At 37.7% G+C, this 25,771-nt stretch overlaps 1 protein-coding gene across 1 annotated transcript; it reads right to left on the reverse strand.

Moving 5' to 3' along the window:
• Window positions 1-13,226: 13,226 nt before the first annotated feature.
• Window positions 13,227-23,615, reverse strand: and1 (actinodin1). The gene is made up of 7 exons (XM_007555728.2): window positions 22,914-23,615; window positions 22,544-22,629; window positions 18,864-18,908; window positions 17,672-17,817; window positions 15,633-16,034; window positions 14,729-14,983; window positions 13,227-14,647 (listed from the first exon to the last, which is right to left on the reverse strand). Exons 2-7 carry the CDS (start codon window positions 22,608-22,610, stop codon window positions 13,667-13,669), a joined length of 1,896 nt encoding a protein of 631 aa, XP_007555790.1. The 5' UTR covers window positions 22,611-22,629; window positions 22,914-23,615; the 3' UTR covers window positions 13,227-13,666.
• Window positions 23,616-25,771: the final 2,156 nt, after the last annotated feature.

A 25,771-nucleotide genomic window follows, 5' to 3' on the forward strand; every position in this document is an offset into this window, starting at 1 on the left:
CAGGATGCCATACAGCTGTTAATAACAAAGTGTATGATGATCTACATCATGATTCAATGTTGCTGATTAAATAAAATCATATGGTAATGACAGCGTATACATGTCTGAGCTAAGCGTATGACTATCTGACAACGTATGCTGATCTGACAGAACACCGGCCAGTTGAGCTCTTTTCAGAAGGAGTTCCCCTGGGGTTGCTAGGTAACGGCCTTGCGTTCCCCTGGGGTTGCTAGGTAACGGCCTTGAGTTCCCCTGGGGTTGCTAGGTAACGGTGCAGTTGCCATTGAATGTGCCTAAACAACCTGGAGTTTTTTGAAACATATTGTTTTCCAGGCACCAAGAAACATTAACTCCTTGCCAAAAAACTTTTGGATAATTTTTTTAAAGTTTTCAGTTGAGACCCAAACAGAAGCATTAAAATGTAAAAAATGTGACTTTTGCATAATTAGTCAATTATGCAAAAGTCACATAATTACAGAGAATACAGAGAATATCTATGCTCAGATGTGGAATAGTGTAAGTCTCCTTCATTTATTGTGAGGAAGAGATCAAGGTTACAAAACTACATCTCTTTACTGTTGGTTAATCAGATTTCTTTTGCTTACACAAGGACCAGAGAGGCGATGAACATCCACCGAAAACATCCTTTATTCAATATAATGACGTGTAAACTAAATTACAACAAGTTGGAACATATGGTGAGGTAACCTCTCTTTATGTTATCTATTAGGATTGTTACTGACACGAGGCGGACACTTTTCTGAGAAATGCACCGAGAACAGGAAGTGTGTGTGTTTGACCAACATAATACTGTGTCTAAGTGTGTGTGTCTGAGTGTGTCTGAGTGTGATAAAGCCAGATCTTATGGTTCTGCAACATAAAACAATCCTGTCTCATTGGCTCCCACATTTGTCATAGACTCTTAAAACTGTACATCACCTTACAACTGCAGTTGTAAGTTTTCAACTTAGTGTTACAGAAAAATCGTTTATCCGCCGTCATCGATGGTCATGCTAACAAGTGTTAGCCTTAGCTAGGTAGTTTTTCGGCTGAATTAAAATTGGTTTATGTTGCAAAACTGCAACAGAAACACTTTTTTTCACATCACACAAGTTGCATGATCAACAGCCAGGTGTTACAGCTGGTGGAGAGATGAAGAAGACAGGAAGTGGTAGGAGGATGATGGCGCCACCTTAACTTATTCACATGTGATTTTACTTCCATTTCTTATTTAATGTAAACACAAAAAATGCTAAATTGGTTTTTCAACATTACATGTTTCTGCTAACCTGCTTCTAGCAAAACAAATTGGTTTACCAACCAATCACAATTTGTACCACTTCTTCCAAATAAGTTTTTTAAATCATTTTAGTGACTGAAAGTGCATTAAAAAAGTTTTTTTTAAATAACTTCCATTGGATAGTTTAGCTTCAACCATCAGCTGCGACTTTGACAAAGATTTTCAGCTTGCAGAGCCATTAAACTGTTAGACCTTCAGCTGAACAAAGGACTCTCATACAGTAACAGCAATCTTATCGAACCCTGATCAAAGCTATAGCTTCAGAGGAGAACTGATCGCAGCTTCTTTTTTTTACCCCAGAGATGGAAACAAATCCAAACTAAAGAGAGAAACACTGTTCAGATTTATGGTTGTTATTGTCAAAGCAGAAAATCAATTTCACTTCCAAGAGCACTAATAAGCTCTTGGAAGGGAAATCTGCCAAATCTGTTTGAGTTCATTACAAAAATATATAAAAAAATAATAATGAAATTAGCACATATGAAGGGAAAACGAGGGGTTAGATTCAGCAAATGGGAAGCAGATAAAAGAATGTAACAGTTTTGCTTTTACTAATCATGCAAAATGCATTATAGACATTTAATTTAATTTAATCTTGTATCACACAGCACCGTGACTGGACTTTCATCTTCTTTCATTTATTTCAGATGTGTGGCGTCCCAGAAAACAAGCATAGATCTTTTATTAATAGAGTTTCACATATCAGGACTTAATGAAGGTAAGATTAATGGATGGATTGGTTGTACTTTTCCTCGTTTCCAGTGACACCAGGAAGCTTTTAGTGCTTTTAGTGCTTTTAAGTCACTGCATTGTGATTATGATGTGTTTTAATTTTGATTTTTATTTGTTTAATCTTGTGATTGTACAGCACTTTGGTCAGTGGTACTGTTTTAAAGTGCTATATAAATAAACTTGCCTTGCCTCAGGAATCTTTACTCAGACCTGAAACTTTCCTGAAAGTGTCCAAACATTCACTCAGTCTTAAAGGGTTTCCAGCAGGTGAGAAAATAAACGACAGGCCACAAGTTAGATGTGGAATAAAAAATGAGGGGGACAGATGAGCGCTGTAACAGGAAGCAGCTGAGGACTGTGTGATAATGATGACAGAGGGAGGTGAGGAAACCGTCGTCACTAAGACGCTTTAAACCAGTCCTCATTTTTCTCCAGCCAAACCTTTAAAAAAGTGGTCTGATCAACAATCGTTCAACCTGCAGGAAGATTTGTAAAAGAAAAAGGAAAAACAAATCAAGGGGGAAAGATTAACACTAAACAAAGACCACAAAATTCAAAAGTACAAAGAAAATAACAAAAAATAAACAAATGAATAAGCATAAAGGAATAAACATATATGGAAAGATTACTGACAAACTGGCAACACTGAAAATAATATAAATATAAATAAAACATAAAGAAATTATCAAAATACAAACACAAAATACAGGAACTACAAATTCGACTCTTCTCAATACTTTCATATGAACTTGAATCTGGGAAACACTCTGATTCAAGTTGATGCTAAAATCAAAATATCTATCATTCATTTGGCACAGACACTGAGGAAAAACAACAATCTACAACAAATGGCCATTCATTTATTCAGACATCAGCAAATTTATTGTCTTAAAAACACAAAAATATCATAAACTACAGTAAAATACAATTTATTAACTGAAAAACTTAAAACACATTAATTTCAATTAATTCATTACAAATATTTTAATGCTTAAATTAAGTATTGACTCATATTTCTTGCTGAAAATTTACTTATAAGTTAGTTTTGTCTTCTTTTGAGTGTACTAATCTATTTGGAGAAGCTATTAGTATTTGGTAAAACTTTATGCTTTTGCAGTGAGTGTTATCGGAGATAAAATGTCTTCATCCAAATATGGCTCACATTTCAAAATGACCGACTTCCAAATCCTCTCCTGATGTCAGAAGAGTGAATTAGAAAAGTCGATGGTAAATTATGTCTGTAAAGATCTGCACGTTTTGTGGGACTTAAATATTCTGTGTAAACCAAACATTTCCTTCCTCCTTTGATTGGACCAGAACTCCCAGTAATCCTCCATAAACAAACACAACAAACATGTAGCCTCTGATTTCTGTAAAGAAACATTGAAAGGGCAAAGTTGAGCAATGAGAATATTCATCATGATAAATCAAACGCAAACAAACACACCTGAAGTGAATTCACACCTGGGCGGCTGCAGCAGCACAGCTCTGTGCTGCTTGTTTTTTACTATTATTCATCTATCATCTGTCACCTTTGACCCCTCTGTGCCATGGCTGATCGGAGAGATGAAGACAAATGCGGCGGCTCGTCCCTCTCCGGTCTCCGACTCTTGTCCTCCCCGGATGTGACTGTTCTCACTTTGTGGTTTTCTGTTTTGTTCTCCATGAAAGTCAAAATGCAAAGTCAAGAAACTGAAGCACAAACCTGGAACCAAAAACAAGATTAGAAATTAAATTAAAAACTGCAGAAACACTTTTATGGCACTTATTATGACCAGGAACTGAGCTTTTAATCATTATTTTCAGCTTGTTTATTGCTGTGGTGGACGTCACAGGTGTCCAAAATGTGGCCTGGGGGCCGTTTGTGGTCCTTGAAATGATTTTGTTCAGCCTCCAACTACAAGTTAGGATAGAAAATTGACGGCCCAAAGGAAGTTTTTCTTTTCCCTATTTATGTTTTGGATCTTCAATTATATAATTAAAAATATATATTTATTTCTGAATAGGCAAAACTAGAAAAAAGAAGAAGAAGGAAAAAATCAAAATAAACTACTTTTGCATTTTTAATTAAATCAAGTTTGTAGTCCAACAATAGTTTGAATTTGCTAGTTTTGGCCCCCATGGTAAAAAGTTTGGACACCACTTTGTATACAAACTTAATCAATTTTCCATGTTCTCTTTGCAGCGGATCTTCACCTATTGATGGTTCAGATTTCGCCGATTCCTTGAGTATATTTAAAATAAGAAAAATAAGAAAATGCAGCCTGTGGAGTCTCATCCCCAAACGGACCAGAGATGTTTGGGATGCACAGAAAGACGTCCAGGAACTGGACGTTCAGCTGATCACAGACTCCTGCTGGACTCTGACGCTCAGAGCCGGAGGCCGGTCCACTTCCACCGACACTTCAGTCTTAATTTCCAGAACATTTCATCACTTTCCCCTAATTAGATGCTGAAAGTCTGGCACTCCGATGGAAGCAAATTAACCGCTGAATGGCGGCGAGTTTTGGAAAACAAACCTGAACATGGCTGCCTGACGGGGCTTTAAATGTTTTGTGATTCACATTTAATCAGATTCAGCGCTGGTGAGGGCCGTGGCTCATATTTCAGCGGTAGAATGATGAACGAGAGCTCAGGCCGAAGGACGCGTGATGAACATGAAGGCGATGCCAGGACAGCAGCAGAAGGTCTGGAGATCCATCAAACCAAAGTTAGAAACTTCTCCAGACTCTCCTCAAGCCTATAAATATTCACTTTTGGTTCATTTTTACTGCCCCAATAACCAGGAAGAACCCAAAACTGAGACTCCTCTCACAGAGTTATAAACTCACAAACAATTATTTCCAGTGTTCGTTACGTATCGGAGTGATTAATAGTAATCTTCATGCAAATTTGGTGTAATATTTTAGTCTTTGAGCAACTCTGCAGCATGAGGATAAGATGCATCTTTGTTGCCTTTCTCTTTCCTTGGGGAAGGAACAGCTTAATGCCAAAAAGGCAACGGAAACCAGCAACAGAGCAGAGCAACCAGCAAAACAACTGAAGTAGAGCCCATAAACCTTATAAATAACGAGTAAAATATCTGGAAGGTGCGACAGACTGGCGACCTGTCCAGGGTGACCCCGCCTCTCGCCCGGAACGATAGCTGGAGAGGCACCAGCACCTCCCGACCCCACTGAGGGACAAGGGTGTAAAGAAAATGGATGGATGGATGGATGGATGGATGGATGGATGGATGGATGGATGGATTGCAAAAAGACGAGAAAAAGCTTTGAATAGGCCTGGGCGATAAATTAATTTTAACAGTTAATCAAATTTTTTTTTTTTTTTAAGATTAAATTTGTGAAAAATCTGGATTATTTTTCACCAATGGACTCATTGAGTTGCATAGTTTAGAGGGCGGCCATCTTGTTTGACAAGCGTGTTTTACAGCTTCTATATATTTGAACTTTGAATTCAGGTCAACGAAGCATCAGGGCAGCATAACAACTTTCTTAATTTATGCAGATAAAGTCATAATATTACCAGACTACAGTCATGACATTAGGTGAATAACAGCAAGAATAATTTTACAGGAACTTCAACACAAAAAGCAAAAAATTAAAATGAAGAATATTGTGAAGTTATACTTTGGTACAAGTTTCACAAATGATACTTTCAGTAATCTTTTAACACATCAATATCAAATATTTACCAAAAGCAGGACTTTGAAATTATTGTGCAAACAGATATTTTCTTGTAATTAAACGAAATACTTTGTTATCCAGGTCACAAAAGGGAGGATTGAATAAGACACTTTTTGGAAACATTTTCTGTCTTTTTTTTTTTTTGAAAAAAAAAAAAAAAAAAAAAAATCAATTAAAATTTGAAATCAAATCTGGTATGAAAAAAATCTTAGATTTTATTTTTAAGCCATTTCGCCCTAGTCGTAAAAACGTTTAGCAATAAAAACACTCCAGTCCTCAGAATGAAAGGTGACAGAGCAGAAATTACACTTTAACATCCAAACATGTGCTAAATGAAAATACAATGAACCGTGACGCCACTCAAGTTGGAGACGAGCCTCTAAGTTTAAATCCAAAAACATTATTATCCAACTGTCTCCTGACTGTGCCGACTAAAAACAAACAGAGTGACTCACAGTTTTAAATGCCGAGGCAAATTGAAGCTGAAGTTGTGTTTATTGTGGGTGTAAGTTAAAAATAACTCATACAACTTCACTCCATGTGCCTTATTTATGTAAAAATAAGAGAAACAAACAAGGAGCAGAAGAATAACAGCACTTCCAATAAAACTTTAAACAAACCAAAGGGAAATAAAACCAAAAGGAACATTTATTTTGGCTTCAACTAAACAGATTTAGCAGTTCTGAAATTTAATAAAAATAAATTTTCATCACTTCTATTTATTTCCCATAACAACAACAGTTGAAATAATGAAAAAATAAGTCAGATATTAAGCAAGCAGGAATGAGTGAATCTTCATCGGAGGAGTAAAAACATCTGCATAAAGTAACATGTTAATTATGTTTAATGCTGTGATGTTAAAGCAGAATAAAACATTTTCAGCAGTAGCATAAAGTGGAGGTGGAGACTGTGTCTCACAAGACAAGACTCATTAATTATGGAGTTAAAGTAGAGAAACTTTTACCCCTTATTACCAAAATGTAGCAACATTTTATTTGCATTTTTGTTGCCATGTAGTGACCAGGTAACACAGCAAACAACACATATATTTAGGAATTTAGTGTCCAAATTAGGCAAAAATAGGCAAAGTTTTGACCACTAGATGGTGGCAAAGTGCCTTCAACGCGATCTATGTTATGTGTAAAATATGCATCAACAGGGTTTAGTGGTACATCATCTTGGTTATCTACTTTGATGCAAATTGGGAAATAACTACAAAAGCAGTATGAGAAGGTTTTTGTTGTAACAAGCTTAAAAAACATAAAAGTGCAAAAAAATGACACGAAAACATCTCCCACTATTTCACTGTTATGACCTTTGTGGTTTAAGCCAGAACACATTTTGGATATAAAGCTTGTTGTAACATTTTTTTTAGTTAGGCATCAAACAGAAAGCAAATCAAAAATAATGGGAAACATATGATTTCTTTATTAAAAACAAGAACACATTAAAACTAGTCTATATCTGTAGATGTCCATTTAAAGGTTCATTTTCCACATAAATGTTTTTATACTTTGTCAAACTATGTTGTAGGTGACCATGTACCGGCTTAAAACTTAAGTTACTGCATCCCTGAGCAACACTCAGTAATGAGACTAATGAGGGACCTTTAGTTTATCCCAGATTTAAAGGGCATTAAGTCATATGTGACCTTTATCTCACCACACAACTCAGCATGAACACACACAAATCATACACTGCACTGTTCTTGTGTTCTCCTTTCTGACTTGGAAAAGAAACGAGTCCTGACAGGTCAGTAGCGTGTCTCATAATCAGTGACCAGCACTGAGATATTCCTGCACATTGAAGGCCACGAGGTCGTCCTTTTTTAGCCAAAAACCTGCTGTGTTCCTTCACTTCTCAACCTTTTCCTGTTGTTATAATTTTCACATTTCTTCTCACGTCTTCTTCGCCATCCCTCCATCAGGTTGTCTCGTTTGAGGTGGACCCCCTCAGAGCGGTTTTATCACCAGATCCTGATTCTCAACCCAAAGTGATAGAAGAAACACCTTCTTATGCTTGGTGGGGAATCGTGCCCCAAAATGTCAAATCCTGCTGTTAGTTTCTTTTCACTGATCTTACTTTATGATGATCTATGTGGACCAAAACAATAGAAGTGCTTTACAGGGCTTTAGTTTGGACACCCTATTAAATATCTATTTCATTTTCAGAAATGTTTTGTGTCTCTACAAAGAAAGTGATACATTTTAGAGGAGCAAAATTAATTTTTTTTTTCTCACATTTTTATACTTCCATTTGTGTCTCAACTGCTTCTAAAACAGTCCAAGCACTTAAAAAACGCACCGAGCCATTCTTTTGGCAATGAGGTAATGTTTTTAGTGTTGATTCAAAAACATTCCAAATATTAAGTCACATTCAACTGGCACTGCACCGTTACCTAGCAACCCCAGCGAAGCCCAGACCCGTTACCTAGCAACCCAAGAAGAACTCCAGCATGATTAGTCAGCAAAACATGTCAGTATTTTCTTGTTTTATCGCCTGAAATATCATTAGCTTTAAGGAGATTTCATTCTAATTTTGAATCATGAACATAAATACACGTAAATGGTGCGTGAAATTTTGCTGAATTGCTTCAAAACAGATAAGAAAAATTTGTGTGGCTGTGTAGTTTGAGGGTCAAATTTTTTTTTTCCTTTTTCTTGGTGTCTGAAAAATGAGCCATTTGAAAAATCACCTGATTGTAAAGTCATGGAGGACATGGAGGGCAAGAATGTCTGTTCTAGAGTGCAAATAGTTTAGTTTTAGACTCATCCATTCAAAGAACATTATTGATTTTACATTGTTTTGTTTGTTTTCAATCGGACAGAAACTTCTTAGTTGAATGCAAAGAATTATACACTCACACATGTTACATTTTGTAGTAAATATACAAAGGCTATATTACGTGGCAGGCAGATTTGTGACCTTCCAAAATTCCCATCAATAACAGCAGTACAACTTTAAACTAAATAAACATTAGGAGTTAGCCTTATTTAAGTAGTTAGATCAGATTAGCTGTTAGCTTTATTGTTTTAAGTGGAGTTCACTAACTGAGTCTGCTGCAGTGCAGGTAAGTTACTGACTGCTCATGACTTCACAACAGAACCCCAAAACAATTCAGGTCAGTGTGTTCAGTTCGATTTATTTCTCAAGCAAAAAGTTTTCTCAGTCAAATTTGTATTCAAATACATTAAATGTCTAAATTAAATGACTACAGCTATCATTTCTAGTTTTTCCTTTACTGCTGTTTTTTCATGCACAAACACTGTATATTTTTTAATTTATCTTGCTCAGTTGCATATTTCTTAGAATCTGAGAATTTCAGTCTCTCATTACTTTTTAAAATATATTTAAATATGTGACAGTTGGGTTAATCTTTCATTTTGCCTGTCACTTTAATGCTGGTTCACCACAATTTCCCCAGTGAGGAACATTAAAGTCTATTTATATTCTAGTATAAATCATGTTCTCGCCTAAAACTACGAGTTTGTTAAGAAAAGATGAAGCTTGGCCTTTTGGAGCGCTCTCTGTAAGATGATATATTTAAAACATGATCTTTGTTCAATAACCCTGTGACATGAAGGACTTTTTCTGAATTTTTGGGAAATTTTGATTTAAAAAATGACAACAGTTCAGCCTAAAAGTGACAGATGTATAAATGTATTTATTTCTCTTCCTTTACTGTAATTGTTAGTTGAGCTTTTTATTGTGTTTTAACTCCTTACTGCACAAAACATTAAGAGAAGATAATGTTTTTTAGAAAAAAGAAGACAATCATCTGAAATTAAACTTTAAAAACTGGTATTACAAACTCAACTTTTACTGAGAAAAGATTAGAAGGGTGAAAAAAAAACACAATAAAGTGTTATCTTATATTAAACGTTGACTTTGTCTTCAGTCTTCTGTATTATTACTTCAACCTGTTTTATATTCACTCGACTCTAGTCAACGTCTGATCTTTGTGTGGAAATTTGATTTGCTTTGTTGCCACATTCTGGTGACTGGACGGTGAAAAACAACACACGGGGAGCGCCAGCTGAGTGAAAGTACAGCCTGAAAACGTTGAGCTAATGACTCATATGCCAGAGAGTGAACACCGAGCAGACAAAAGCCTTCAGGACTGTTCTGTGTTACTCTGATATGCATAATTTATTTGCTCATAATTCAGAGGGAAATATCCACTAAGGCTGATCCCTGTTCTCCATGTTGTAAGTTTGCTCTGAAGGAATTCACTATCTGTAATTCTTAGTACTTTAAACACGATTAAGACAAATATGTGAAATTTGGGATGGATTAATTGGAGCTGAAATAAATTAACACACGTAAGGTTGAACCCTGGGCAAAAAATGTGTAATCTCTTCTCCTGTAAATCCATTTGGTTTACTTTTGTAGCAAAAATCCTCAAAATATTTTACCTAACATCTGAATATTCTGTAAATATAAAACATACTAAATATTACTGTATGTGCTGGTGCTGTTGTAACCACTAAAATATGATTTTCTTATCGAGCAGAGGAACTAAACTCTACTTTGATAACACAAGACAAGCTGAGCTAATTAGGCTAAGAAAAAACTAAACCAGGATAACTATGATTATGCCACCATAGACAAGCTAAAATAAAGAATGCTGAGCTAAGCTACGCTAGCCTAAAACTAAAGTGACAAAAACTACAATAAGCTATGCTAAGCTAAACCATACTAAACTAAGTATTTAGTAATAAGAAAAAGTTGATAAAATCCAAGATAAACTAGAATAACTTAAAGAAAGATAAACTATGCTAAGATAATCTAAAATAAGATGAGACAAGCTAAGCTAACCTAAGCTAAGCTACAACTCAAGCTAAATGGACAATTAGAAAGTATTCACAGCAAATCGCTGTTATGCTACGGTTTTATTCCAAATTTCATAAAATTTATCTCTTTTCTCCACATTCTAAAATGTGGAAAAAGTGAAGTGCTGTGAATATTTTCCACATGTAACTAAAGTAAATGAAATGAAGCCAAAGTAAAGCCGCCTTAAGCTAAGCAACTAACCTGATTAAACAAAGCTAATCACAACTAACATGAGTCAAGTAAGCTACATTACAACAACTCAAACTAAACTAACAACAAACTAAACTAAGATCAAATAAAATAAAATGGATCAAACCAAGACACAAAAAGCTGAAGTAAAAATGAATTTATACTAGATTAAACCATTACAAACTTAACTAACCTAATCAAAAATAAAATGAGTCAAGCCAGTTAAGCAAAGCTACATTCATTTTAAATAAATTAAACTTAACTATACTAAACATTTAAATAATCCAAACAGCCTAAAAAAGCATTAAACTACCTAAGAAATGAATCCAACACGAGCTGTTTTATTCTTCTTTAAATCAGACTCTTAATGTCTATCATCAAATTACTTAGTTATTAATTTCCCAGTGTGATCTATTGTTAGTTTGCAGTATAATTATCTTTGATTTGGTGCTGGCTTTCTCAGTAACCTACATATTTGTGTGTGTGTTCTCTTTTTGAAGTTAAATAGAGCTGGTTTGACTACAAACATGGACTGTATGGGGACAAAACGTTCTCATGGAAAGTTGCTGCTTATAATGGCACTAACTGTTCTGGTTTTATTTCCCCACACAGCAAAGTCTTCCTGGCCTAAATGCACAGCCATTAATCAGTTTCTTATAAAACGAATCGTTACTTCAAACTGGCAGGCCTTAAAGGCAAGCTCTCTCAAAATAAATGTAGTCTGTGTAGAATTTGCACCGTATGTTTTAGGTCCTGAAATATCTTTCCCAGCCCAGCCACTCGTGTTGTTCTGAAAACACCTGATTATTTAAAATATAAGAAAGGAGAACTTTTGAAGCATTTAAGAATCAGTAAAACCCATGAACAGCAGACTTTAAAGGTTAGCCGTTATGTTTAACATGTCCAAGATGTAATGGAGAATTTTCACACCATTTTAGCTTTATTCCTCAGTATTCTGACCATTTTTAAAAAACGTTTCCTTCATGTTTGAAACACCTCTATTCTTAGTTTTATAACCGTTTCTAGTAGCTGTTTGACTGAAAAATCTTACAGTACATGTTAAATATTCCCAGCTATATTATGTTTGATGCTACTTGTCAGATTTGCTTTTATCTCAACTTGGCATTTCCCCCTCAGTGCCACCAAGAATGATGTAAAGCAGCTCCTCCTGTTCTTGCTGCTTTTAATGCTTCCTAAGACCAAATGTAATTTGCCCTGAATTCACTTGCTGCTTCCCAATTTAGTTAATGTATCCTTCTGAATGGATTTGGATTGAATTAGCACCGTAATAAACAAGAAACCAACTCTGATCCTGCTTTAAGAGCAAATGAAAGAAATGAGGATGTTTATCACAGTAAGCATTAATCGGTTTAACTATCAAATCCATTGATTATTTGGGACTTTCTATTAGTCCTCCACCCAATTAATATTGATTTAAGCACCTTCAATTATGTCAGATGAATTTTAAAGGTTTAATTACATGTTTTAAAATGCCAAGTGAGAAAATCATGATCAGACTAAATCAGGTGGTGCCAGGATTTACTGCCTTCATTCATCCACCTTTCTCAGTTTAAACTTGGTGATAAAAAGCTAGGGATCCAGCAATTTAACAGAAACCTTATGTAAGAAATTGCCTTTTTCTCTCTTTTTTGCAAAGTCTATCAATTTTGTTTGTTTTAAATGAGAAGTTTTAAAGGGGACCTATCATGTAAAATTCACATTTTGCACATTTGTGTGCTTTCTTTTGGGTCTCAACGGCTTCTAATAACAGCACAAGCACTTAAAGGGTCAAAATTATGCATTTCTAGGCACATAGTTCTATTTTATAACATAATCAGATAACTATGTTAACTTTAGTTGTTATTAAAAAGCTATATATATATATATATATATATAACATGAGTTAAAAGAAATGTGTCTTAATGTAAGACCTTGAAATTGGGGCTATGTCTCTTTAAGAAGCTTCTGCTGTTTCTGGCACTCCACCTTCAGGAAGTCATCACAACATGGCTCCTCTATTTACCCTTTTGCAACGTTTTTACCAGCGTTTCACTGAAAAGTAGTTCCTATAACTAGTTCAGCAGATGCACAGTTCTATCAGGTTGTTGCTAATTGCTGCTGGCTAGTCTGAAGGAGCTGAGTGGGGGTGTAACCATTAAGGGTCCATGATTATTTTTAGGTTTTTGCCAATTAATATTTTTGATCTACACTTTGTTTTTTCCCTAAATGTGTAAATCTGTCTGTTAATGTATTTCTTGTTTTAAATGTTTGTTTTTTTTACCTCTGCTCCTTCATTTTCCAGTGAAGAACTTTGAATTATGTGAGCAACTGGACAGGGTCTGTAAAATGAACGTATCCAATAAAAAGCCAATATTATCAATAAGTGATAATTAAATTAAAGGACCTAATGAAAATATGTTGCTTAATTGGTATCTATGTAGTTGCTGCAAAAAGTTGCTGATTTCCTCTAAGTAAAATGCACCAAATGATTCTAGAGTGTTTTTCTTTTATTGGAACATTCAAAATGAAGAAACATTTATTACAAAATTAATTACTGATAGCAACAGATACGACTTTAAAAGGTTTGAAGTACAGATTGAGCAGTAAAATTTAAGATAAGGAAATAATAGTGCGAGAATGAGGTTGAATGTAGAAGGTCGAAAGCGAAGATACTGGATAGGCCTGAAGCATCTAAAGTCATACAAAGCCACTGATTTTCAGCATCGTTACTGAGCGTGCTCCTGCAGCCGGAGGTTATATCTGGACGTCATGTGCATTTTCTTGCTCATTTGCTCTACAGACTTGACCCAAGTCCCATTTCCTGACCAGTCAGAGCTGGTTGCTTGCTGCATAAGGCGTTTGAGGTCTGATCACCATGAACGCTTGGGACCGTGTGTTTAATGTCCTTCTGTTTTCACCTGCACCTTTACTTCTTGCGGTAGTCGTCTGCGTAGGCTCTGTGGTCGTCCTGCTCGGGGAAACGGTCTCCGTAGCTCCGGAGGATGTCCTGCAGGCTGGGCGTACCCTGCGACTGAGGCGGGTAGGCCATATAAGGCTCTTCCTGGCCGCTCTGGTAGGGCTCGGCCTCGTACTGGTCTTGTCCGTGTTGCTCAGACTCTTCTGTTCTCTGACTGCGGTCCTCCTGAATGTGAAGTTCAGCTTGGGGTTGAGCTGGTTCGTAGCGACGCAGGCGGCAGTCACGGTCGTACTCAGGGTCGCAGTGAGGGTTGTCTGGCTCCAGGACGCCTCTGCGGTCGCTGTCTGTGTTCTTATGGGGTTGGTAGGGATCAACGGGGTAGGGAGTACGGCGAGGAGCTCCGGAGTGAGTTTGGCTAGGTCTCACTGGGAAGCATTCGCGGTCGTAACCAATGTAGCAGTCGTAGCCATCTTTGGTTTTACCTGGAGGTCCCAGAAAGTGACGCTCCTCCTGGGGCGGCTCCTCGTAACTCGGGTTGGAAAACGGGTACTGCTGCCTGGGTGAGGGAGGACTCTGACGATTCATGGCTTCCCGGACAGCAGAGAAAGGGTCGTTAGGGTTAGACTCAGGAGCAGACATGCGTGGAGCGTATGGGTCGTTATCCTGAGCTTGAGACATGAACTGACGAAGAATGTTGTACGGATCGGTAGACTGAGGAGCGGCTGGGGTTGGATACTGTCGGTACATTGCGTAAGGATCTGTAACTCTGTTAGCATTAGCATAAGCATCCCTAAACATGGCATAAGGGTCATTCTGCTCAGCTGGACGAGGAGCTGCGCGAATAGACGCCGCTTCGTCTCGTTCAACGCCTCTGTACTCTTGTGGGGGGGAAGAGAATCTGGTAGCAGTCAGAGGATTGCAGTTGTCTTCATAAAGAGGGTTGCAAGATCCAGGACCAGTGTGGGCTGAATGGTTGGGAGCACGAGGAGCCTGTAGGAACAGATAAGTAAAAAGTTAAAGTGACAGCAGATAACATGTCATGAATTGGCAATATATTGACAAAAAACATACAAGAAGAGAGGCAGCATGGGAACAGTGAGGGTCCCGGAGAGGATCACAGTTGGAGTACTGATGATGGAGACCAGAAGGTGCCTTTTGAGCTAGTTTAGCTTTGCAGGCTGGGTCTTTCTTGGGGTCACAGCCCAGGTGGCTGTATGATGGGAGGGGTCCAGGAGAGGCACGATACCCGTAGGCAGCTCTGAGGTGGTACTGCAGACACTCAACGTCATCTGAAGAGCAGATACTCAGCAGCTCCGCCTTCTGCTCCTGAAAAAACGAGAAACAGAGACTGACACGTTGTCTCAACGCAAGAAAAACTATCCTTATGCTTTTACTTAAGGATACAAGACTACACTGGTTTGTTTTCTTACAGCCAATCAAGCTAAAACTCAGCCAATTTCAGTTACCATACAACTTCAACTTTAAAGTGTATCTAACACCCCTGAGAAAGTATAATCCAGCCCCTGACAAATTTTGTACAATTCCACCTAAGTGGGTGGAGCTAAGAGACACTGAGGGGCGTGGCCAAATGTGGGGATGGGTGGAGGGGTAAGGAGGAAAAAAAGCACTGTTACTAACTTATAAACTTTGTCATCATGTTTAGTATCTTTCCAGACCCCTCTAGTGACTTTTTATCAAAAAATAAAAAAAAACTGACAAATCTAACGACTTTAATCTGAGTTGTTAGAGTTTTTTATTGAGTCAAAGCTCTGCAGTTCAGCTCAGTCCTGAGCAAGAAGCAAGTGTTACTGTGAGCCCCTCCCACTTCCTGTCCTGCAGTCAACCTGATTGTCGTCCATCCTGCAGTACATCAGAGCAGAGGAGACCCTTTCCACTCCCTGTTTACATTGCAAATAAAAAAAAGTTGATTTGGTGGGTTAGTTACTCTGTCCACATGATGGAAGACACATCTTACCTTGGTAAGGAAGGACACTGCAGATGGAGCGAAGTAATAATGGGCCGGCTCCTTCGACTGAGCAGCAGCACGGACATACAAAGAAGCGGGGGCCTTAACTGGTGCTGTGGGGGCAACAGGGACCACCAGGGGCAGATAGGGGCTCTTACCCTGGACTAGAGCCATATACAAGCAGTGAGTATCCTTGGTTGGGTCACATGTTTTTATGGGGGCTGGTTTAGGGGGCTCTGGTTTGGATTTGGGCCGGCCTGTGTAAGACGCCACGCAGTTGGGATCGTCAGAGTCGGCGCAGGACTTGTATATCTCCCCCAAGTGGTGCAGGTAGGCCTTGTAGGAGCGGCGCGCCTCAGCACGGTTCTTGTTCTGGAGATAGGCCAGATAGATCTTGTCCATTTCATGAACCTGGAGGTGAAGGGGGTTATTAGTGGTTTGCTCCCTCTACTAGCTTAAAGTACAGAAAAACAGGTACATAGATGGTGTTTTAAATCCATTACAGCATGAAAATATAGCCCTGGTTTTGTTACAGGAGAATTATTTTGGTGTGATTGGTAGCGCTATTGCCTTGAGGCAAATAGGTCCCGGGTTCAAATCCCGGCTTGATGTCCCACAGTCCAAAAACCTGATTCTTAGGTTAATTAGTGTCTCTAAGTTGCCCTTTGATATGAGTGTTAGCATTATTGTTTGGCCACTGCATAGCATGTCTCTCGGCCAGTGACCACAGGTCACCACCTGTTCAAACTCTGAATTGAGTTTCTTCTGTAAAAATATGGCTGAACTATGAAGCTTGAAACAGTCTGGGGTTTTCTGAGTGATTTGCCAATACTCCATTATTGTTCATCAGATGTTCTGCCTTACTCTTTGCTCAATTCTCCAAACGGCAAGTCGAATCTAGTCTCTTCCGGTGGTGGGTAGATGTCTTTATACTCTATTTGAGTCATATTTCTTTTAGTTTTCTCTATTCGCTCTGATGTTTTCTAAACTATTACATCACAGTATTTGCTGTGGAACTGTCAGTGTCATGGACTTCAGATTAACCAATTTTGCAAATTCACAATTTTAATTTTGTACAATTTTGCACTTTTGTAGTACAAGCTCAAGGATACCAAAGCTACAGGTGGATAACTCAAAACATTTGGTTTTTGTGTGTATTAACCCAAACAATTCATTACACCGTCCATCAGAACTTCTTCACTGTGCCTCAATAAATGTTATTTTTCTCGTAAATGTTCCCACATCTTTGGGGAAAGTCCTTTTTATTTGCATGATACAATTCAACCTTCGGCAATGTCAGGAAGGATTTACCAAGAGACTTTGTCTGACTGAAGGTCAATACAGAAATGACAGTAAGCTGCAAATAACACTAAAAATAACTTTATTCTAGATATGAATTTATTGTCTGTTGTTTTTGCTGGCAGTAGCATTGTGCCACCTTGTTAGCGCTGTGAGCTACCTGTTAGCTCCTTAATGACAATAGTGTACTGTTTCGAATGGTATTGTTACATAAATAATTTGGCTTTTTTTAACATTAATGTCAGGAACACATGATCCAAATATATTCAGTGACGTTCACGACGCTAGCATTAGCTAACTCGCTAACCATGCTAAGGCCTTATTTGCAAGGCGCGTTCATTAATATTGGTTAACATTTTCTGGCTCAAACATGTCAGTCTTCTGTTGATGACATTGCTAGATAATGGCATCTCTGCTATCTCCAAAAATGGCTTCCACTCTATAGAGCTTTGGAACGTTCTTGAAGGGGGGCGGGGCCTGAAGGGCCTCATTTGCATTTAAAGAGACAGTACCAAAACAGTTGCTCTCAGCCTGTGGAGCCACAATAACGAGAAATTCACACCAAAGTACCGCAGTTCCACTTTATTTAGACAACTTAAAATGAAAAAAAGGATTTAAAAGATACGTCCAATAGGAAATTTTAGGTGGTTTGCAACTGTAGTCTTTTAAAACCTTTGTAAACCTGGTGCCAGTAGCCAGCAGGTGTGTAATGCAGACAGCTTCATTTGTGTGTGTTAGAGCTGACTCACTGCCTCCTGGTTGCCGTTGTCTGTGAAGTACTTGTACCAGGCCCAGAAGTCGGAGTGCTGTTTGTACCAGCTGATGTTCCTGCGGTTACGGATCAGTCTCCTGTGGGAAGCTGCAGCTTCTGCCTTTTCCTGGATGCTTTCCCCCACTGAGGCCAAGACACAGACAAGAATTAGATCCACTTGATTTTATTTAGCTGTATCAGAGTAAGTTTGCTCCTTTTATTTATCTTGCTCTACTTCACAACATGCATACAATCCCAACAATAACTGTAAGATTTATGGTTGTAATATGAGGAAAAGATAAAAAAGCTTCAGGGAAATTGATAACTTGTATATAAAAACTGCTTTAGGTCATTAAGTGTATTGTAAGGTAGGGATCCTTAGCCCTGACTTCCCTTTAGGAGCCACCTAATGAGTCCAGCTGTGTGTAATTATATTGCAGTATAAATCATGCTGAGACGAAGAATGTCTTCTGAACAGAGGAGTCTAAAAGCCTTCAACCAGATTCTGGTTTTTATAAAAACCTAAATCTTTACCACATTGTTTAAAGAATTATCGCACACACAGGACTGTTTTCAGAAAAGTTTTCTTCCACATGAACACAGAAAAAAACTCCCCTGATTGTTGTCTTAAACATGTCAAACCCATAGGGGGCAGTGCAAACCTGTCAGCCAATCAGATTGCTTCAAAACAACCACAACTTCATGCTGGGAAATAAACATGGCCGCCATGTTTATGTTACTCTCCACATTGATCACAGACAATAACCTGACATCCAGTACGGCTGAGGTAGCAGTGTTGTAGAAGTAAGAAATACTGCCACCTGCAGGTGGGAGTTAGCATCACTTAAACCCAAAGTTTTTGACTATATTTGCAGAAAATTTATCACAAAAAATTGTGATGATCTGTTGATTTTGCATGAATTTGCACATTTTCAAAAAACAGTATGGATGTATTGATGTAACTTAGCAGAATACAGATAAAAATTACTTTGATTTGATTGATAAAATAACCTAGCAGGTTTCCTTTCGGCGTCCCTCTGGAATATACTAGTACTTTTTCATCAATAAGGAATTTTTGCCTAAAAACGAGCTCTTATATCTTGCTGAAAAGTTACTTGAAAGCTAACTTTGTCTTATTTCAAGTGTTTGCACTAAGAAGTAACAATGGAAGATAAAACTGACATATTTACCATCTCCTTTGGACTTTTGCAGAATCGGCCCTGCAGATAAGAATGCTGCAAACAGAAAAGCAAAAGTAGATGTCATGTCACATCCAGAAGTTAGTTTGGGAAACTTTCCAGGATTTTTAATTTGCCTGTAATGCATCGATAATATGACATTAAACCTCAAACACTTAGAGGCTGGTATCATTGATGAAGTAGGCCAGAGGTAATTGGCTCAGCCCGGAGTGCTGCATCGGCAGCTCTTTGTAGATTTTATGGGGACGCCTGTAGCATCAAGCCTCCCGCTGCGCGTCCAAAACGCTGCGTGTGCACCAACCCATATTTGTTTGTGCGCACATGTGCATCGCACAGTTTGACCCCCAAACAGCGAAGGGGAACAGCAGAATCAGCTCCTGGTTCCTTTCATCTCTCCGGGGGAAAGGTGTTAATCCCTTACAGAGGGGAGGAGGAAGAGGAAGGGAAAAGAGCTTAAAAAGGTCTGCAGATTCAGGATGACATGGCAGAGGTCCAAAGGAAACATCTATATGTGTTTGGAGAAGGTTTGATGGAGGAGGCCAGAAGGTGCAGATGAAAGCTACACTGCTAACAAACTGTTAAAAAACTGATGAGTTTTCCTGTGAAGATGACAGATTTTAAGTAACTAACTCTACCAAAAAGAAATCTGACATTTAACTTGCAGCTGAATTACATTAGTAATCTGTTAAGTGGAGGTGCAGTGGTTTATCAGCGCTGATTTCCTTAATTCTGGGAGATCGGTGATTGATTGATTTTTACATGTGAAGCCGATCTTATCTACTTCAGTAAAAGATCGACCTCTGAACCACCAGGTCACGTCTGGATGTTTACTGCAAACAACTGTCTGAACTCAGCAACTTTCTCTAGCAACATTTCAGCCAAAAAAGATTTAAATCGGCTTCTGAAGGATCGGTAATAACTGCAACCGGTGCAGCACTGCTGTTAAATCCATAAAAATTAAGTGTCAGTTTTACATAACAGTGTTTTATATAATAATATAATGAGCACCATAACATCTGTGATTTGACATACAGGAGCATCTATTTTTTACAGTGTAAATGAAAGGGAAGGAGAAGTGAAGGAGGCCGGTGGTGATGAAGAGGAAGAGGAAGGGGGTGGGAGCGCCAACACGCCTCTGTGTATCCGCTGGATTGTTCTTTACAAGCTCGTAAAAAGAAAGAAAAAAGCGAGTCGCACATCTGGAAGCAGCCGGGCTTTAATGCTGACAGGTCCTGATTTTTTAACAGGAACGATGAAAAGAACCGGTTAAACCGTCTGAAAGTATTTCAAAAAGAAAAGAGGGAGAAAAGGCCGTCAGGTCGGGAGCAAACTGGAAACAGGTGGCGGAGGAGATGAGATGTTTATTTATGGGCGTCAGAGGAGATGAACGAGCCGCGGCGACGACGTGGAGGTCAAAGGTCTCCACCAACAGAACCTTCAGATGAGCAGCTACTACTTATCATAAGTGTCATTTATGCAGAAGAAGCAGATTTATTTAAACTAACACAAAAAAACAAGGCCACAGGCGAAATTATTTACTTTTTTTGTTTTAAAACTGCTTAGCAGCTTTCAGTTAGTTATCCATGACACTTTCCAAAATGGGAAAGATAAGAAAACATTCCATTTAGGTTCATGTTCATAAACAGGGAATATCTACATTCAAAGCAGTAAATATGAAAGTTAAACCCACTGGAGCCGTGAGAACAAAACCAGCCCAGTTCATCTTAGACGATAAAATCTCCAGAGCTCATTACTGCTGCAATAATCTGCATTTATTTGAAGGTTTTGTTCTCATGTTGCCATGTCATGTGGAGAGTCCCGTACATGAGCGCACATCGTCATTAAACATCAGCATTTAGCTACAAAAAGCTTTGCTGCTTTGATGTAAAACCTCTAAATTATAACAAATTAAAGACAGAAGAGGCTAAAATGAACCAATAAACTTTCTGCTCCACTAAAACGCCTCATTTACCCCGGGGGGTTTTAACCTGCTGACGTGGCGATTCATCACCGAGTCAAAACCAAAAGACGCTTTTTGTCCCTGATCCATAATTAATACAGACCTGATCATTCACCTGTTCCATCACTCCGACAGGTGTGATCTAATTTACACACAACGCTCCTTCTCAATCTTCTGATGTTGGAATTTACAGGCATTTTCTCTTAAATACTCTGATGGAAACTGATGAATAAAGCGCATTTTTACTCTCCTGCGATGCAGAAACACCCTGAACTATTCAGCAGTTTGTTTTAATGAGAAATGCTCCAACTTTTTAAAACAAATAATTCACAAACTCTCTGCTTTTGTATATTAAAGTGAAACTTTCAGATATGATCAGATTGTCTGACAAAATAAACAACTTAAAACAAACGTTTGTTGTCTTTTGAGGCTTTCTGCGCTGCTAGCTGACATTGTACGAACCCAGTGATTAATTTATAATAATAACAGATTTGATTTATAATCATTAATTTAAAGCTGACATTTAGATGGTGAAAAAAAACTTCCCTAAACTTTTAATGCCAGAAATCGTTGGAGATATTTGCTTCAGAGACGGGTAGAAACTAATTACATTAACTTTAAACATATTTACTTTTAGGATTATCTTTACTCTTACTTGAGTAAAATTTCTGGATACTCAACCCTCTGTGAGTAACTTTTCTATCAACCACATAATTGTTCAATTTGACATTTAAAAATAAGTTAGATTATTGGAAATGAAGCAATTTAAAAATTGTGCTAAGCTCTTTGGCTGCAAAACTGCAATGGAAATGAGTCACATGACCAACAACAGGATGTTACTACTGGCGGAATCAACGAACAAGAAGACAACAGGAAGTGGTAGGAGGAGGATGACGAAGCATGTTTCTAATGACTTATTGAGTTTGTTTGTTTTTTTGGGGTTTTTTTTACATTTTTTGCGCTCATTCGTAATAGAAATGCAGCTACAGACACAAACCAAAAGTTTTGTTAAAGTTTTATCAGTTCTACAGTGAAAGAAATTGAATTGGAAAAAATATTTCGCCTGGTTTTGTTACTTGTATGAATTAATTTCAGTTTGGTTTTTAAACTTTCCACGTAACTTTCTACTTTTGTCCGTCTGATGATGTAAATATTAATTGATGTTTTCATCAGTTATTCACTACTAGAGGAGACTTTTTACCAAACGCTTTTTTACTCGTACTTTTCTTGGACGGATACTTTTTAATTTTACTTGAGTAATTTTATTACAAAATATTTCTACTCTTACTTTAGAAAAAATTCTGGATTTTCTACCGACCTAGTGAAAAACAAACATGTTTTCACCAAACAGACACACACCTGCAGTTTGTGTTAAAGTTTCATAAGTTTTTATTATTATTATTGAAAGAAACTGATCTGGGAACAAATAAAATTTGCCTGATTTTGTTATTTTCATTTTTGACTTTAAAATAGAAACATTTCCACATACCTTTCTACTCTTGTCCACCCGATGATGTAATATTTAAATATTAATTAATATTTTGGTCATTTACTCAGTTCTTTTGAAGACTTTTTACCAAATACTTTTTTACTTCTACTTTTTACTTTTACCATAGTAAAAGTATGTTAAAGTAGTGCTGCTCTGAGATGCTTCTGCAGCTCCAGTTACTCATTAAAGCTGAATATTGCAGCACACTGATGCTGTACTCACCAGGCAGCAGCATCACAACAAGAAGGGAAGTGATCCAAACAGCGAAGCAGCTCCTCCGTTCAGCCATGACTGGACTTCTTCCACTTCTACAAGAACCACAAAACTGAAGGCTTACTTTTAAAGAAAAAATCACTTTGATTTTTTAAGCAAATTCAAACCTAATTGCAATAATTAGGTTGTTAGATGAAACATTTCTTGTGTCTCGCTGCTTCTTGCCTGGACTTGTCTGGACTTTTGGCCTTTAATACCAAGCCTTTGTCATCGTAACATCAACACCAGGCGTTTTTCCACATAAACAAACTTTCATCTGCGTTTGAAACCTTGGAAATTACCCAAAACTCCTGAGGTAAACACAGGCTTGGCCTCTTACCTGGTGGTTATTCTGACTCTGCTGCGTCCGTCTGGAGTGGGAAGAAGCCGAAGAGACTCCGGATCTCTGAGTGGTTTGTTTCCAACTGGGAGTCCTGGTGAGCTCCTTACAGACTGCCCAGAATGAACGAACTGGGAAGGTTTTTAACTGGGAATGTCGTCTCAGGCACACATGGACCACCTGAGGGGATGGAGGGGAGCCGCAGCAAGATTGGCTCGAGGTTTGGGGCCAATGAGGCGTCTAGCTGGAGCTCTAATTAAAGGCAGGATAGAAGAGAGCAGGAGGAAAATACATGGAGACGTGGAATAATAGACTGAAAAAAGAGGTTACCTTTGTTTAATTTAGGGCTGCAACTAATGATTAATTTAGCAATCGATTATTCTGACAATCGATTAATTGTCAGGATAATCGATTATTCTTACGATTAATCGTCACATTGTGCAAAGTTTCCATTTAACTACAGAAGCCTTTTTTTATTTGGAAAACTTTTGCAACTAAATGAAGTTGTAAAGTGCTGATACCAGACTGAATGGTGAATGTTTACAGGAAGAGGTCGTTCTTTGTCAATATTCTCAAAAATCAGTTAAATAACGTTAAACTGCAACAGGTTAGTCAAAAATGACAAAATACTAAAAATGTTTCTGCCTGTGAACTAGAATGACATTATAGATAGAAAAATATCAGCACATTTCTGCCAAAAAACTCATTTGGAAGAAAAAAAACGTCAAATTTTGAGATTAATCTCAGAAACTTTTGAGAAAAAAACATCTGAAATTTCTGAGTTTCAAAAGTCCAATATGTACAAGAAAAAAAACTTTGAAATTTTGAGTTTGATCTTCAAAATTCTCTAGAAAAAGCGAGTTCATTTCTGAGCTTCAAACGTCAAACATTTTTGAGAATAAAAACTTTGAAACTTTTGGGTTTGAAATTCGAAAATTTTCAACTTTTCGAAATATTGAGTCAAAGATTTCTGCCTTTTGAAACTCAGAAATTTCCAGACATTTTCTAGAAAATTTTCGAGTTACTTCTTGGAAATGTGCAACTTTTCAAACTCAGAAATGCCCAAAGGTTCTCATGAAAATTTCTGAGTTTTTGCTAGCAAAGTTTAGATTTTTCAAAGTCAGAAATGTTCTATATTCTCAGAAGTCACTTAAACTGCAACTGTTGCAGCTTAGTGGAAAATCATATTACGAAAATCCTAAAGCCTTTTTAAAAAAACACAAGTGGCTTTGTGACGACCAACGATCCAAAACAAGGAAAGCAGAGATTAACGGGAGGGCAGTGGTACGGAAAAACAAAAAGAAAGTGAAGGCAGTTAGGAGCCACATAAGCAGTTTTTAGGGACCTCAAGGCGCCGAACCACAGAGGACGTGCAGAAACAGGCACAGCTGGTCCACATATGAGGACTCTGATAATATACAGTTTCCTCCACGGTTAGTCTGTTCAGACTAGCAGCCTCGTAAGAAACACAGGTACACACACACACACACACACACACACACACTGCAACCCGAACAGACGCATGACGCAACATCACCATATCTGATAGACGGGAGGCGATAATCCAGTTTTGATGAGTTTTAAAGCAGCTACAGATATTACTTTATGATCTTTTTGAGAGAATTTTAACGTAGAGATGAATATTACTTCCATGCAGAATTTGATTTTATCCCAAATAAATCATGTTTTAAACATTATGTTATAGTAGTTTGGAGAATGATGCATTTTTCTCACCATTTCTTTGGATGTTTTCAGGGTTTTCATGCAAATATCCATAAAAGACCACACTTTCTTTTCTAAAAAACAACTTTTTCTGTGTAACTGTCTAATGAATGAGTTAAAAAGCTACAAAAATCAGTATTAATTCAAAGACAACTCAGTTTATTATTTGGCTTCATGTTTCCTAAAAAAAAAAAAAGTTTTACTTAATACAAAAACAAACATTAAATGGAAAATATCACACAAAATTCACATTTTGCCTGTTTTTGTATTTCCATTTGGGTTTCTACTGCTTCTGAAAACAGCCTAAGTGTTTAAAAAACACAAACAACCAGAAATTTTGGTAAATTAAAATGTTTTGGTTTCAAAAGCTTCTGGAAAGTCACAGATCAGCAGGCACTGTCCCTCACCTAGTAACCCCAGCCCGTTACCTAGCAACCCCAGCCCGTTACCTAGTAACCCCAGCCCGTTACCTAGTAACACCAGCCCGTTACCTAGCAACCCAAGTAGAGCCTCCAGCACATTTGTTCAGCTATTTTTACTGCTGTATGCTATTAGTTACCCAATTAGAACTAATTTCAATCTAATAAATCATTAATCTACCACTCTACAATTAATTTACTACTTTCGGAGTATATCAATTGCTAGCTTTTTAAATGTAGCTAAACTTTTGTTTTTCTCTCTAAAGCAGTTTACCTCGTGTATAAATGATCCTGTAAAAATAACTGCCTGTTTTGACTTTTTTGGGGGGAATTAAACGAACAAAAACCAGCTTTATTTCTCTGTTTCACAGCAGCTTATCTTTTTGTCTACATCAGCTTATAGAAAAGAAAGTCCCTGAAATTTGATTCGTTCAGACAGAAAACTTCCAATTACATCTGAAAGAAAGCAGAAATCTATACGTTTCAGGAATTCCTCATCTTTTCCCTTCTCATTATGCCTTCAGAGTGTTTACAGCCCATGTTAACACGGATCCTTGTGTGTAATTATGTTTGGTAACAGATGGTCCTCATAGCCCACAAACCTGCAATTGGAGCAGATTGAAACACGACAAAATGAAAACTATACTCATGATTTCCTCCAAAGCCGGAATGTAAGAGGCTGTGAGTATTCACAAACACCTGGTTCACTCAGTTTTC

The sequence above is a fragment of the Poecilia formosa genome, unplaced genomic scaffold (genome assembly GCF_000485575.1).
Source record: "Poecilia formosa unplaced genomic scaffold, Poecilia_formosa-5.1.2 Scaffold72, whole genome shotgun sequence".
Lineage (NCBI taxonomy): Eukaryota > Metazoa > Chordata > Actinopteri > Cyprinodontiformes > Poeciliidae > Poecilia > Poecilia formosa.